This window comes from Amblyomma americanum, chromosome 11 (assembly GCF_052857255.1).
Source record: "Amblyomma americanum isolate KBUSLIRL-KWMA chromosome 11, ASM5285725v1, whole genome shotgun sequence".
Classification (NCBI taxonomy): domain Eukaryota; kingdom Metazoa; phylum Arthropoda; class Arachnida; order Ixodida; family Ixodidae; genus Amblyomma; species Amblyomma americanum.
This window is the reverse complement of record NC_135507.1, coordinates 2685096-2698682: the sequence shown is the minus strand read 5'-3', so window position 1 is coordinate 2698682 and position 13587 is coordinate 2685096. Positions and strand designations below refer to the sequence as shown.

The following is a 13587-nucleotide window of genomic DNA, read 5'->3' as shown; positions in this document are numbered from 1 at the left end:
CACAGCCTTTCCGCTGAAAGCAGAATAATTGCATTCTTCTCTCTCTTTCATCTTTCTTTCACAAGTTGTAACTTTTTTGTTTGGTCCGTAATATTGTAAAAAAAAAAAATCGTCGCTGGGGGTGCGTTACTCTTGGAAGAACCCAACAGTGAATTCATTAATATTTTATAAAAATGTAGCGTAGTAATAATACAAAATAAACGAAACCTTGCTCAAAACCCATCTTGAATAAATTTAGAGGGGATGAATTGGGTTGATGCCTAGTCGCCATTTTATGAATGTGATAGCACTAAGGGTTCAGTTTAGCGGAGAACCCTGGGTTGGTGCTGGTGTGTTGAGAAAACCAGGTGGGCCACCTGCCTCGGTGCCATTAGGCTGTTAGCAACCTGCCTTCTCTTGGCAAGTAGCAATGAAATTAATTCAGATAAATTGAATGCAGTGGCCACCTGCTTATTGGGGCACTGTGCATACCCTGTGGGAGCTAGGGAAGAGCAACCTTGGTCTCACAAGACCCATCAGGGGCTGTGTTTGAAGCATCCACCTGCCGTGGCAGTGGTGCATTGCTTAACTGCTTCATCACTGCACCAAGAGTGGTATGAGGACTCCCAGCGATCTATGGATGTAAAGTAGAGAATGACCAGTTCAGCGTATATGGCCATGTAGGCAGAGCGTAGGCAAAAAATGGCTAACTCAGTTATACCCAATGAGACAGCAAAAGACCGGCCTCCATTGCTTCGCAGAGTTGAGCCCCCAACAGCTCCGACTGAAGCGAATGCGACGAGGCGCGTGCTATATGCAGCTAATCACGTGGTTGTGTCAAGTTGCACAGGGGAGGCTTGGCACAGTGGCGAGGCGAGCCACGTACGCAGAGCTTGGCTCCAGCTGTGGCCAGTCACGTGGTATGGCGTCAGGCGTGTGAAACCTGGCTTAAGGTGAAAGTGAAACCTTGTTGACTTTGAAAGTTGCAACTCGGAGACTGGAGTACTTGCACGGGAAGATGTATCAAAGCATTATGTGATGGTGAAAGTAAGAATGGTGTCCGTGTCTGTGATGTGGTGTGCAAGGAAGACCCCAGGCTGCTTGAATGGACCCATTAATGCTATCGCATTGCATCATACCCTTAAGGTGGACCATATGTGTCCCGACAAATATTTTCCAATTCTGAGTCTATTACTCCCTAATATATTCTAATTGCAATTCTATCCCATTTCTGACTGTGCAACTGCATAAAATATGTCACATTATTAGATCGCGGTGAGTACTTATACCACTACCATTGATGTGCCACTGCGCCGGCAGGTGGCAGTTTCAGACGCAGTCACTGATGGGGACCCAGGTTGCTCTTCCCAAGCAATGCGAGAAGGAGTAGCTCCTGCAACCCTCATTCTTGCTCAGATAGTTCTCTATCTGGCTGTTGTCTGTCGCTTTCTTCTTGGTCATTTTGATTTTTAATGAGTCATTCTTTTCTTCCTCTCCTCCCCTACAAGTGGAGAGGGGAAATCCCCCTAAACACCACTTAACACAGATGCTGCTGCCGGACAGTTTTCACCTTATGCTGTTGCATTAAAAAGACCAGTGTATGCCGGCAAACCACTACAGGTGATGCAACTTTGCTGAGCTGCTTTTAATGCGACAGCATTTAGGTTGTTGTCTCACAAAAGATTTCCGGCCTCTCTGTCACAAAATCTCCTGATTGTTTGAAAGATGCATTACAATGAGAGATGTCACCTGACCTTGTGACATCATCACAGCCTGCCCACCATAGCAGGTGGCAAACTGCCCACTGTCAGTTCGCAGTGCGGAAGAGGAGAGAGACTTTAATGAAATAGGAGAGATCTGCCTGGTTGTCGGCCTGGCATGCTACTCCAGGTGAGGGTGACAGAAGAGAAGATGATTAGAGAAGAGGAGTGTGGAAAAGGGAAAAAGAAAGGATGAATGGTGTAGTCAAGCATAGTTAACACTCACGCACTTACACACACACGTGATTGTCAAAGAGTGTCCACCAAACCCGTGTCTCTAAGAAAAACTAGTAATGCTTTTGTCCCACGCGCACCCGATGCCGTTTCGCAGTGTGGGGCTGCGCATGAGTCTTAGGAAGAGCAATCTCCACTGCTGGCTGTTCTTGAAACAGCCACCTCACGGGCAATGGCACATTGCTGCATCTCTGTGCCAAGAGTGGTGGTGGGAAGACTCCCAGCGATCTGTGAATGCTTTTGAGAGGGTTGTGATGTCATCAACACCACGTGACCACTGGTGGACCAACCGGTTATAGGGCACCGCCAAATTTGAAGGCCTGAGGGCCCCCAAAATTTGGCAGTTGGCCCACTCCACGAAATTCTGAAGGCGTCCTTCAGAAGCTTTGAAGTAGGCCCGAGCAAGGGAGTGGATTAGTGGGTTGGATGGTCCAATGGAAGGTGCCTGAACGTTCTAGAAGATCATGACTCATGCATACCATATATGAGCCATGGAACAGGTTCCAAGCGTAGTTTTGGCGGGAAAATCGCAAGAGGAACTTGAGGCATTCATTGTAGACACCATAGCCGCCAGCCTAAATGCTAGGCATTTTCTTCCTTAAAAATGTTGTTAAGAGGGCCCCCAAGGCTTTTTAAAAATGTAAAAATTAGCACATGTTGGACGCAGTACACCATGTCTGCAAGCAGCTCTCTTTTATTAAAGGACTATAGACACCTTATTTTATTGTTGTTTTCTTCTGTCAAATGATGCGTTAGACATTAGAATACATGAATTACTGGGTGGTATTTGCCTACAGCTGCTAAATAATTTATGATTGAATTTCTTCTCTGATGCTGTTTCGGTTTCATCGACCGAACGACGACTGTGACTTCAAGTTGATGTTTTGGTCACGTGATCCACTAGAAAAATTGCAATATAATCACTGATATGTAGTTTTAATTCACTGCGACATTTAATCCAGCCTCTTTCAAGACCTGGAATGACAAAAGATGACCTGTCAGCAATTATATTAGTTTTTCTAGTGAGTTATGTGAACAAAACATCAACTTGACGTCACAGTCGTCGTTTGACTGACAAAACCGAAACAGCATCAAGAAGAAATTCAATTGTAAATTAGCGGTTGTGCACGAATACCACAGGGTGCTCGTTGTATACGAATGTCTAAGGCATCGTTTGAAAGAAGGAAACACGCAAGAAAAAATTTGGTGTCTATAGTCCTTCAAGGCGAACGCCTTACTTGCCTCATGAGTCTGCCGGAAGTGTCCGTGTGCAGGAAGTTTCCGCCTTACCTGTTAATCAAATGACGTAATCAAAACTAAATCAAATGAAATAAAACTAAAACTAAATAAAAAGCAGAAAACATTAACAATGAATGAAAATAAAAATAAAATAAATTCATAAAATACGACGCATACTGCTGTCGTGGAAAAAAACCCACGTTCTAGAAAGTTCCATGCCTTCACATTCCCGCAAATAAGCAGCAGACTTAAGTGCCCTCAGGAATTTTTTGAGATTAAGATAGGAGGAGCTTGGATAGCTATTGGTTGCTTGGTGATTACCAGCATCGCACGGGCTTCTTAGTAGCACTTTAGCAGTGGTGCAAGGTAGTTACATTGCAGCAGTGCTTAGCGCCATGACTATTTCAGTGGGACCAAAGCCATCCCCACTAAGCGCACACTATTGCCGATGAGGCAGGCTTGCAATTATTCGGCCTTGTTGGTTCCCATTTCAGGTGCAGTTAGACGAGGCCATACGAAAGGCCCAGGATGACAAGCTGATGGCTCAGGCAAAGAGCTGCGACGTAGAAGTCGCAGAATTGGATAAGATCCTTCAGCCTATCATTGAGTCTTGCACCAAAGATGCCATCTCGGTGAGCCCTCCATACCGTGGCCATCTTTTCGGCGGTCAGAAAGTGTCGGGAGCTGTAATTGCATCTTAGTTGCTGTGCTTTCTGGCAAGGCATTCTCTTTGTTGTGAGAGTGCCTGCAGAATTGAAACATTCATTATTGGTTCCTGCAACTGCTTTCAGCTGTTTCTTGTCGCAGCATCTTTTAGCCTTTAACTCTTAAATGCCTTTCGGGATGCAGGCAATAAGATTATTGCAACATTTCAGAGCAATTGATGTCTTGCTACTAGTAGGGTACGACATTAGGGATTGGACTTTTCGGTTTTTATTTTTAAAATATTCGGCAGTCTATTTTCGATATTTTTTTCAGAATGCAAGTTTCGTTTCTTTTTGGTGATTTAACTTGGCAATCCTCTGCGGTTAAAAGACACTTAGAGTCTGTCTCTGCATTTTTGACAGCATGAACAGTTTATTACCACTAATTAATGTGGAAACTGTAAGTACTTAGAGCTTTGCTTGTACAAGGAATTGCTATTGTCATTGAAAAGGTAACGCTGTTTAAATCAGACAGCCGGCAGAGACAAGTTTTACTTATAAGAACTAGATTGGCTTACTATTATTGGGTTGTTGTGGTGGGTTGAGCGAGAGGGCGAGCATAACGTGGTCTGCATGTAGATGGCAGAGATAGAAGTGCCAATCAGTAGACCTGTCCCTGCCTACGTCATCGGAGCGCGTGATTCAAGTCTGATGGACAAAAGCTGACGCATACCGAAGGGGCTATACAGTTAAACCTGGAAACATGGTCTGCATGTAGATGGCAGAGATAGAAGTGCAAATCAGTAGACCTGTTCCTGCCTACGTCATCGGAGCGCATGATTCAAGTCTGATGGACAAAAGCTAACGCATACCGAGGGAGCTATACAGTTAAACCTGGATATAACAAAGTTGAAAAAAAGTCCGGGATCTTTTGTTACATCCAGGTTTTCGTTACATGCAGTTTTTGCAAGAAGACCCGAAAGGACAATGCAGAACGGAAACCAAAATTAGAAATAAATGTAGGTGAAATCACCTTAAAAATGTTTACAGAAAAAACACCATTACTCATAAACACGGAGAAACATTCCGCGACCGCGCTGATAGCACGGCAGCCGGAGCAGCTGCTCCCTTCTCCGCCGCCACGGCTCCCGCAACGCCGCTACGAGTGGGGTAGGGAGAGTGGGAGAGGCGGGTGCACTGGTCGAGCTAGAGGAGAGCGCGCGGTAGTGCCACCGCAGTACAGGCTGCGGAGGCACATGCTTCTTTCCGCTACTTTCCTCATGTTCCCTCTCTCTCTCTCTACCCGCCGCTGTGCGGACTCTTCGCCTTGAGTCGCTATCGCTCGCTGCCGTCCCCACTTCCGACGCCCAAGTAGCATACCACGCGGCGGCGATGGGCGCGCACTGCGTTTAATTTTTGCTATGCCCTATCATTTTTCGCTGCTTTTGAGCATGAACTTAGTGCCATGTGGTATGGCGTTCCAGAAGCGAAAGCAATGGAGATGCGCTGACAGCGCCGGAGCTCGAGGCGTTGAGTCATCTGCGGTCACTCATTGCGATCGTTGGCGTTCCTCTCATGTCAGTTAGTGCTTTATCGTCGTGAAGCTGTTCTGCCAAATTTCGTAATTCAGTACAAGCTAACAGATGGTCGTCTTAGCGAGTTCATTATATCAAGGTCAACCGCCGCTGTGCGTTCGTTACATGGACGTCTCAAATACATATGCTTCAATGGGGTCGGCGTTGGGGAATTAAAAACCTTCGTTACCTGGAGGAATTCGCTATATGGAGGTTCGTTACATCCAGGTTTAACTGTAATCGGGAGAAGAAAGGCGAAGGGGGAGCACTTGTCCCAAGAAAAATCAGTTCAGAAACAAAAGTGGACGATTTTGTCCATTGGGAACGCCCTTTTGTTGTTGTGTTGTTAGCATCAAGGAGAGGCCTATTGTGACGGTAGCCAGGACGTGGTACTTTTTCGTGATGCCCATGCATGGTTTTGTGTCAGTGTCCTACAGGCAGTTGATGAACATATTTAACCGACCAACTGCTCTAAGCTGGTGATAATAGTGAACAAACAAAGCTGAGCTAGCAGGTGGTCAGGAGATAGTGCTTCCCGATCTGCAGAGGTGTGTAAGCGAGCAGAGAAATTCCTCGTATCACACAACTGTGTGGCTTATCCAGCAATATTTCCGCCACATCACACCCCTGGCTTCCCTCCATAGTTAATTTTTAACTTTGACTTAGTGTAACTCGTACTCAACAGCCAACTATATATGCCTTTCATGCCAAGAATACTGACCTTTCTTGGTTAGAACCAAATTCCAAAAAATGAATTCTGCAAACTTTTATATTTTTTTGTTTAGACTGAGAAGTCAAAGTATATCAGTGCATCTCTTGGTCATTTTAGCATTAAGGAGGTAATTTAGCACAATCATTGCAAATTGTAATGCTTTCTATCTATCCGTTATTTTTTGTTGGGGGGGGAGTGCTGCTGTTTAGTGTGTTTTTTTTATTAGTAGCATTGTTTAACTGTTTACATTTAGCTGCCTTTTTGTTGTGAGTGGTAAGCTTGCTACAGCTTTACAGAGCTATCAAAGCATGTCTGCTGTCGCGATATGCCAAGGCACCTGTTGCTCTGTCGTGTTAGCTTTAAAAGAGAGATAATTTTAATGGAATCGTTGCATTTGCAGCTTTTAGCTGAAACTTCACTGCTTTAAAATCATTACACATTTCACTGCTTCAACTACATGAAAGTCAATTTGCCTTGAAACGGCTGTACCAGGTGTTGAAATTTCCAATATTTACCTGTGATTGTATTTTCGTTAAAAATATAATGAATTCTGTAATGAAGAGGCTAAGGTGTATATTCACAGCAAGAATTAAACAAAAAAGGAAAGAATCTTTTCAGGAGTTCTATTATATTTTGCAACAGTGCAAATAGTTTAGTTTAGTAGTAGTTTAATAGTTAATAACCTAAAAAATATCTGTTATACCATGTGAATGCCATCAATGAATTTGGCGTGACAAACCCTTTTGAAGGAAATACGAAAGGATCTTTTTTTTTCTTTTCTTAGCTGTAGAACTTGTGCTTGTGCTTTTTTACTCTTGAAAATTTATATACATATTTCTTCCATACACACTTGTCTCAAAGGTATGAGTCCTTCATCTTTACAGGCCGGAAAGGGCTGGATTTTTTCTCACTCAACCACCCCCCAACGTAATGAGCTAATATGCCAGTATCTCCTCAAGAAGTAAGCAAAGCTAAGACCACCTTGCATATTCTGTTTCCTTGGTAAAAGTGCCCCAGCTACCTGTGGCACTCTGGAATTAAGTGTTTTGTTGTCTTTGTTGTAGCCACCTATTATTGATTTGTCTAGTGATCCATGTCGCAATCGCACTTAAAGCGCATTCCTTTTCTTAACGGCTGACAGTTTTTGCCATGCACTCTTTTCGTTCCCTCATGTGCCCTTTGGCTGGAATAAAGCGAGAAAGAACAAACACGTGTTGTTCGCTTGATTCTGTGACGTGTACTTTGTTGACTGACTTGGAGTAACCATCAGTTTTCATTAATGGCACAGAGTTTATCACTTGGCTAAACGTACAAGCTCCGTGAAGCGATTTCAGTTTGGCGCGCGTAGGTTTGAGTGTCATTTTGCTCTTAGCGTGTAACGCATGATCACGTAAAGTTGCTTACAAAATTATGTTTGCATCATTGCGGCACATTCTCTAAATGCTTTTCACCGTCTCTCTCCTCAGGATCACCGTGCCGGGCGCCCCTTTTGACATGAAACTGCACATTGTATACTTGATCAATGATGTCTTGCACCACTGGTAAATTAGCCGGTTCTCTGGAATCTCTCTGTCTGTCTCTCTCTCTTTTTTGTACTCGCTAATTCTCGATCCCTCTTTTTTGTTGTTTGTGGATCGTTTTTTAATGGAAAATGCCCTTCTCTCCCCTTCTCTTTTTTCGGTGGTGTCCGTTGCATGCGCAGGAAAAATGTCATGCTCCTGGACCTCTTTTGCAGCGTGCGGAAGAACGCTGATGGATTGAAGCAGTCGTTGGACAAAGTCGTCGTCCCAATCTTTTGCACGACCAGCATTGGTGTTGATGAGGAGAAGGGCCAAAAGCTTGCCAAAGTGAGGGCGTTTGCTACAGGTCTCATGCCCGCCTTCCCCCATTCCTCAACCATCCATGCTCCCTTGCCAACATGCGTGGAGCAAGGGTACACTGTCTATCCCTAGGTTTGTGTTGGGGGCACGACAATGAAGTATGCTATGAGTCTTCAAGCTTATGGATTGTGGTGTCAAGTTTGACATAGGTTATGAATAGGTGTTGCACTTTCTGGTTTTTATTTTCTATATTATTTTCAGTGAATACATTACTGGCTTTTTTCGGTGATTTAATGGGGCAATTCTGTAAGTCAGAAATCACTTAGACCGTATCTCGTGATGCAGAGTAATGCAACTTAAGGGGGGAAGAGGCTCTTAGAAATAATTTTTTATTAATGAAGTCACAATTTAAAAAATCTTAAAGGAACGTATATTTCTGCGTGCTGATTCCAAATATATAATTTAATTTTATGTGCAACGAGTCCTTGTGCACTTTGCATTATGTTATGTAACTTTTTACCATGAGTTTGAAAGAAATTCTGCTGCAGGGAACTTGCTAGATTGCATGCCATTGGTATCTCTTGACAACAAGCTATGCAGTAAGGGTAAAATTATAATCCTGCCTGTTGCGGAAGGTGAGTTAAAGGATTTTGAAACTGTCACAAATACAAGTTCTGCTTCCCTCTTGTGAAGTGGCAAATTCAAAACCCTGTAACTCAACTTCTATGATAGGCAGGGCAATAATTTTGCCCTTATTGCACAGTGTGATGTCAAGACTAGTCAATGGTATGTGTTCTAGCAAGTTTCCTGCAGTGAAATTTATCGAAAGCTCTCAGCAAAAAGTTACCTAACATTAGTGTATAAGTGCACAAGTTACTTGTTTTACACAAAATTGAATCGCATATTTGGAATCAGCACGCAAAAATACATGTTTCTTGAATATTTCGTTATTGTGACTGCATTATCAAATTTTTTCTAAGATTACCTTCCCCCTTAAAATGAGATAGCCAGCAGACAAAAAAGCAAGTGGAAGTTTACGTCCGAGGACTAGGCTGACGGTTGCCACTGGGCCATCGGGCAGTGTTGAGCAAGAGTACCGGTAGGCCATTACGTGGTCTGCGCTGTGAGGGCAGCAATGGAAAACTGCTCTACAAATGGTGCTACTAGCTAGCAGGCTGCGAGGAAGTGGTGCTTAGCAGTGCCTCAAATCGCACAACTGCACTGCTTATCTGTAGTAATACAGCTCGGCCTCAACAACCAACTAGCTATGCTTTGCATGCTACAAATGTTGACCTTTTTTTGGTTAAAACTGAATTTTGAAAATTGAATTCAGCATACTTTTATCGTTTTTTTTTCCAACCCCTAGTTATGAAACATGAAAATGGTTAAGTATGTTGTTCTGAAGCCGAGCTTATTATGCAGCACTGTTGTGTGTGTGAGGGATTCCCCCCCATTATTTTGGCTGTTAAACATCGCAGTGTTTCTCTTAAAACAAGCAGCTCTTTCATTGTTATCACAAGAGCTGTGGAAGAATTCAGTGGAGCTCGCATGATGCTACTGGCGTTTCTAAAAAGCAAGTGGCAGGGAAGAAGTCCAGCCTCGCTGTTTAGATCAGCTTGCCCTGGTGACCACTTTGATCACTCCAGTGACTTGGATAGTTCTGCAAAGGCTGTATGCTTGATTGTGCCATTACTCAGTGGTACAGTCAAGCATGCAGCCTTTGTCAAACAGTCAAGGTCACTGGGAGAGAGTAGTTCATGCACTGTTTACAACTGACAGTTTTATTGTGAGGTGGACAGAATATAAGCCACCGTCACACAGGGGAAAAGAAAAGAAGCACAAAAGAAATGAAAAGGGGGGGGGGCTACGGCTTAGTTAAGTTACGTTAGGTTGCCTTCATGACGGTGTCCAGTCTCTATTTTCTCACCCTTTTTTTCTTTTCTACTTTCTCTTCTTCTTGCGTGGCTTTTCTCTTGGCTTGCCTTGAATTCGTGCTGATCTGCTCGTGCAGCAAGCCAAGAAGAAACAAGTACAATGGGCTTCTGTTGCACAGCAACTCGGGTGGGATCCCATAAACGATTGTCGCTGTAAAACAAACACACGCCATAGCACCAGATCTGCTGCAATGTTTTTGTCATCACCTGTAGCAACCATGCGCATTGTTCACAAACCTCATGATTATTGCCTTTTCAACGTAATTTATAGAGCACACACACGCCGTTGTGGCGTGTTCCTGCATCTTTTACGATTAAATGTGTCTGCTTTGATTAGCATCTCGATGCAAGACTGCAGTGTGATCAGAGTACAGACAGTAGGTTCATGCGCGGCAGTGAAATGTGCATTTGAAGCCTTCTGCACCGTTATTGTGGAAAAGTACTTGTTCAGGGATCCTTCGGGTAGCTTACGTTACCACTAGATAGCTAGAAACACATGGGGCACAAAATTTCTACTTGACATTTTTTTTTTAGTCTAAGCAGCAAAGAATACTCAAGAAATGGCATTTCAGGGGTTTACATTTGTTCTCTGCTGCTTTATCATGCAATGGTATTAGGTTAAAAATATTGAACACACCATTGTTTAGCACTATCGTGCACTAATACAAATGATCCACGAGTTGTTTTATTGCCTTCTTCAGGGATGAAGGTCAAAATGCACGATAACCAGATTGCTAACCTGCTGCAGTAGAATCTTGATGATACAAATTTCACAGTGTCTCGAAAAATACTTGTATCATCCCAAGCTAACAAAATCCATATGCAGAAGCACTGGAAATACATTTACACAGACCTGTTCATGGTGATCGCGACGTCGGCAATGTACAAGTCTCAAACCACCACTCACTCATGATGTCAGCATGTGCAAACCACCGCTCACTATTCGGAGTATGTATTGCGCAACTGGAAATAGTGATGTGGGTGACGTGTGGGCAGTGCTTGAGGGTGCTGTCATGACTCGTGCATTCGTAATTCGTATCATCCACAGTGGCACGGGAGAGTGTTTCGAGCATCCTAAATTTTGCCCGGTGTACACTGTGCTCTGTGGCCTGGGCATTTTGCAAATTCACATCAACCATGGTCATATGACAGGCAGCAGTTATGGCAATGTTAATGCTACTCCTAGAAGCCATGACCGCTGAGACTTTGCTTTGCTGTAATCAGAGAGCAGTTAGACGTATGCTACTTCGGACTTCCTGAAGCTGTTGGAAGTATGCTGCTTGATTTATGGATTGCACCAATAGTCTTTTTTTTTTTTTTACAGTTGCTAAAGCTTTGGGAAACCAACAACTACTTTCCACCGTTAATTCTTGAGGTAAGCATCCGTTTTGATAATTTAATGCCATGCTTGTATCAGGGCTGTGTTTTTATTATTCTCTGTAATGACATGCATGATGTGTCCCAAACTTTCCTTGCCTAGCACGTAGGCAATGCAAATAGATGTTTGACACTGCAACATTTGACAGGGATGAGCTTTTGGCACAAGAAGGTTATTGGGATGTTGTGGCATTTTCATTCATGAATTGAACAACTAAACCATGTCATTAGCATTTGTGATAACCCATTCGCTTTCGCGGTCCACCTGCCAGGGCACAGCAAGATCTGGGTGCTAGAGAGAATTTGCAATATCTAGCGCTGAAAAGGTTGCATGCAAGGAATTTTTATTTTATTCGGCTTTCAAGACATTCACAAATTTAGAGCAAGTAAAATTTCTCTTTTCTGCAAAAAATCTTGAAGCATTCATTGGTGGGAAGTGCGAAGTGCCATTTGTTGCACTCGCAAGAGCTTTTGCTGTTTTTACCTGGGCTTTGTAATCTAAACATTTGCGTAATTCTTTCCGCTATGCTGCGATTTGGAGGTTTTGGTGGTCAAGATGATTCCATTGACATGCCTCCAGACTCAGCTAGTTTCCAGGGCTTTTGAATCGGGGCAAGACAGCCATGTGAACAACCTTTTCGACGCGATAAACTTTCGTCTCAGTGTAGCACATTCTTTTTCAGTTGCCTTTTGTTACAATATGTAGCTGTTGTAAACAGCGAATTAGTACATATCACTGATGAATATTTTCCTGCAAGGTTTTGGATTTAAAGCCAGGGGACTCAAGCTGCATCGGTAGTGCCAGGCTCAAAGTCTGATTCCTAATCCTCACCTTGTGGATAAAGTCACATTCACTGCTTTCAGTGTCATCTAAAAGTTTTGGCTATTTGCAGACTGCATACCCCTCATCTCCAAAAAGCAGCGCATCAATTTCCGAAAGCACTTGAAACTTCAGTCCGTGATGCCATTGTGTCGTGTTCCAAAGAAGTGGCATAAAAGAAGTTTGTCCTGAAATATATTTTAGAAACTAGTGAGCAACTAGTGTCATGTTGCGTGAAAACTACTATCCAAAATTTAGCAGTCAAGCATGTGGCGCGTTTTCTTGATGCATATTTGTAGGGAATATTTTAAGGCGACGATGGTGAACTGGCGTTTTTGGAAGTGAATAGTAGGTTAATGTGCGAGCTATGTAGTATGCCTGGGCGTGTAACATTTCTATCAGGGATAACCCTGCACAAGTTTCTTTTTCTTCTTTGCAGCAACTCAAAAACCCAGCCATTTCATTGGCAAACTATCAGGTAAGTGGATCATGATATTTTTTAATGCTTTGGTATGCTCACAGTTCTTGAGAGTAGTTGTACAAAAGCAGGCAGAAAACTGGGGGGGTTGGGGGGGGGGGGGGGCAGTCAGGTCTGTCTTTCGATGCATGCTGAGGCTTTGCTGGAAAGCTACCAATATTGTTCACCCACCACTGTTTTCATCTTTTTTAATATGTGTCCTCCACTGCACTCGCCCTTTGTAGTGCACCTGGTGGCAACTGGTGCACGACATTCTTGCTTGTAGTTTCAAAAGAGGAGCATTCTTGAATCGTCACTTAAGGCGTGGGAACCTAAGGTTTCTTTTGAGGCATGAAATGCTTGTGGGTGCTGTTCTGCAGTTTGCAGTGAGCAAAATTTAACAGACTCTAATGAACTTCACTGGAAAACTTAAATTAGGCCCCTCCTTGGGTATGTCAAGATCACACTGAAAGGTTATTAGCAGTGCCATTAAACTGCATTCTGTTTAATCAAAGCCAAATGAATTAGACAACTGAGCGACAAAAATAGCTGCAGAAGTTTGATTTGGCTTAGCCGTGGTCTACAAAGTAATGTCACATGGTTATGAGCTACAGGCTTACCGAAGAAAATTCATGTTTTGCATCATCTACTTTTGCTGAGAACGGCTGCTTTTGTTGTTTGTTTTGTTGCCCCCTCTGCTCAGTGCTGTTGTTTCTTATGGCTCCCAGGCGAGCCTCATAACAGAACATGCTGCCGTCATCACGTCGGTGACTGCCGCCGTGCAGGCGAAGTACACGCAGCTGCAAAAGCAGCACCAGGACTTTGTGGCACACCTGACATCACGGCTGCAGGCACTGCAGTTTGGAGTAAGTGTCTGTCTACCACAAATATTAATGTTAACAGTTCAGTACAAGAAAGAAACTGATTCTGAAGGATGAAGCATTGATACTGATCGTTTTTTATAATTCCTGATCTTAAGCTCATTACTATTTACAGGATGAGTGGCTGGCTGCATTTAAGTTGGCATTTTTTGTGGC

The 13587-nt window shown here is 43.4% G+C and overlaps 1 protein-coding gene across 8 annotated transcripts in view; it reads left to right on the top strand.

Annotated features, from left to right (window-relative positions):
* Window positions 1-13587, top strand: part of scaf6 (SR-related CTD associated factor 6) — a 59053-nt gene that overhangs the window by 5596 nt on the left and 39870 nt on the right. For 4 of the 8 annotated variants that reach the window (XM_077643494.1, XM_077643492.1, XM_077643496.1 and 1 more), the window contains exons 4-10: window positions 3707-3844; window positions 7027-7103; window positions 7609-7683; window positions 7845-7989; window positions 11221-11271; window positions 12533-12571; window positions 13279-13416. In XM_077643494.1, coding sequence (XP_077499620.1) covers window positions 3707-3844; window positions 7027-7103; window positions 7609-7683; window positions 7845-7989; window positions 11221-11271; window positions 12533-12571; window positions 13279-13416 — 663 coding nt within the window. The remainder of the gene's footprint in view (window positions 1-3706; window positions 3845-7026; window positions 7104-7608; window positions 7684-7844; window positions 7990-11220; window positions 11272-12532; window positions 12572-13278; window positions 13417-13587) is intronic. The other 4 variants (XM_077643495.1, XM_077643493.1, XM_077643498.1 and 1 more) reach the window with 1 other exon arrangement.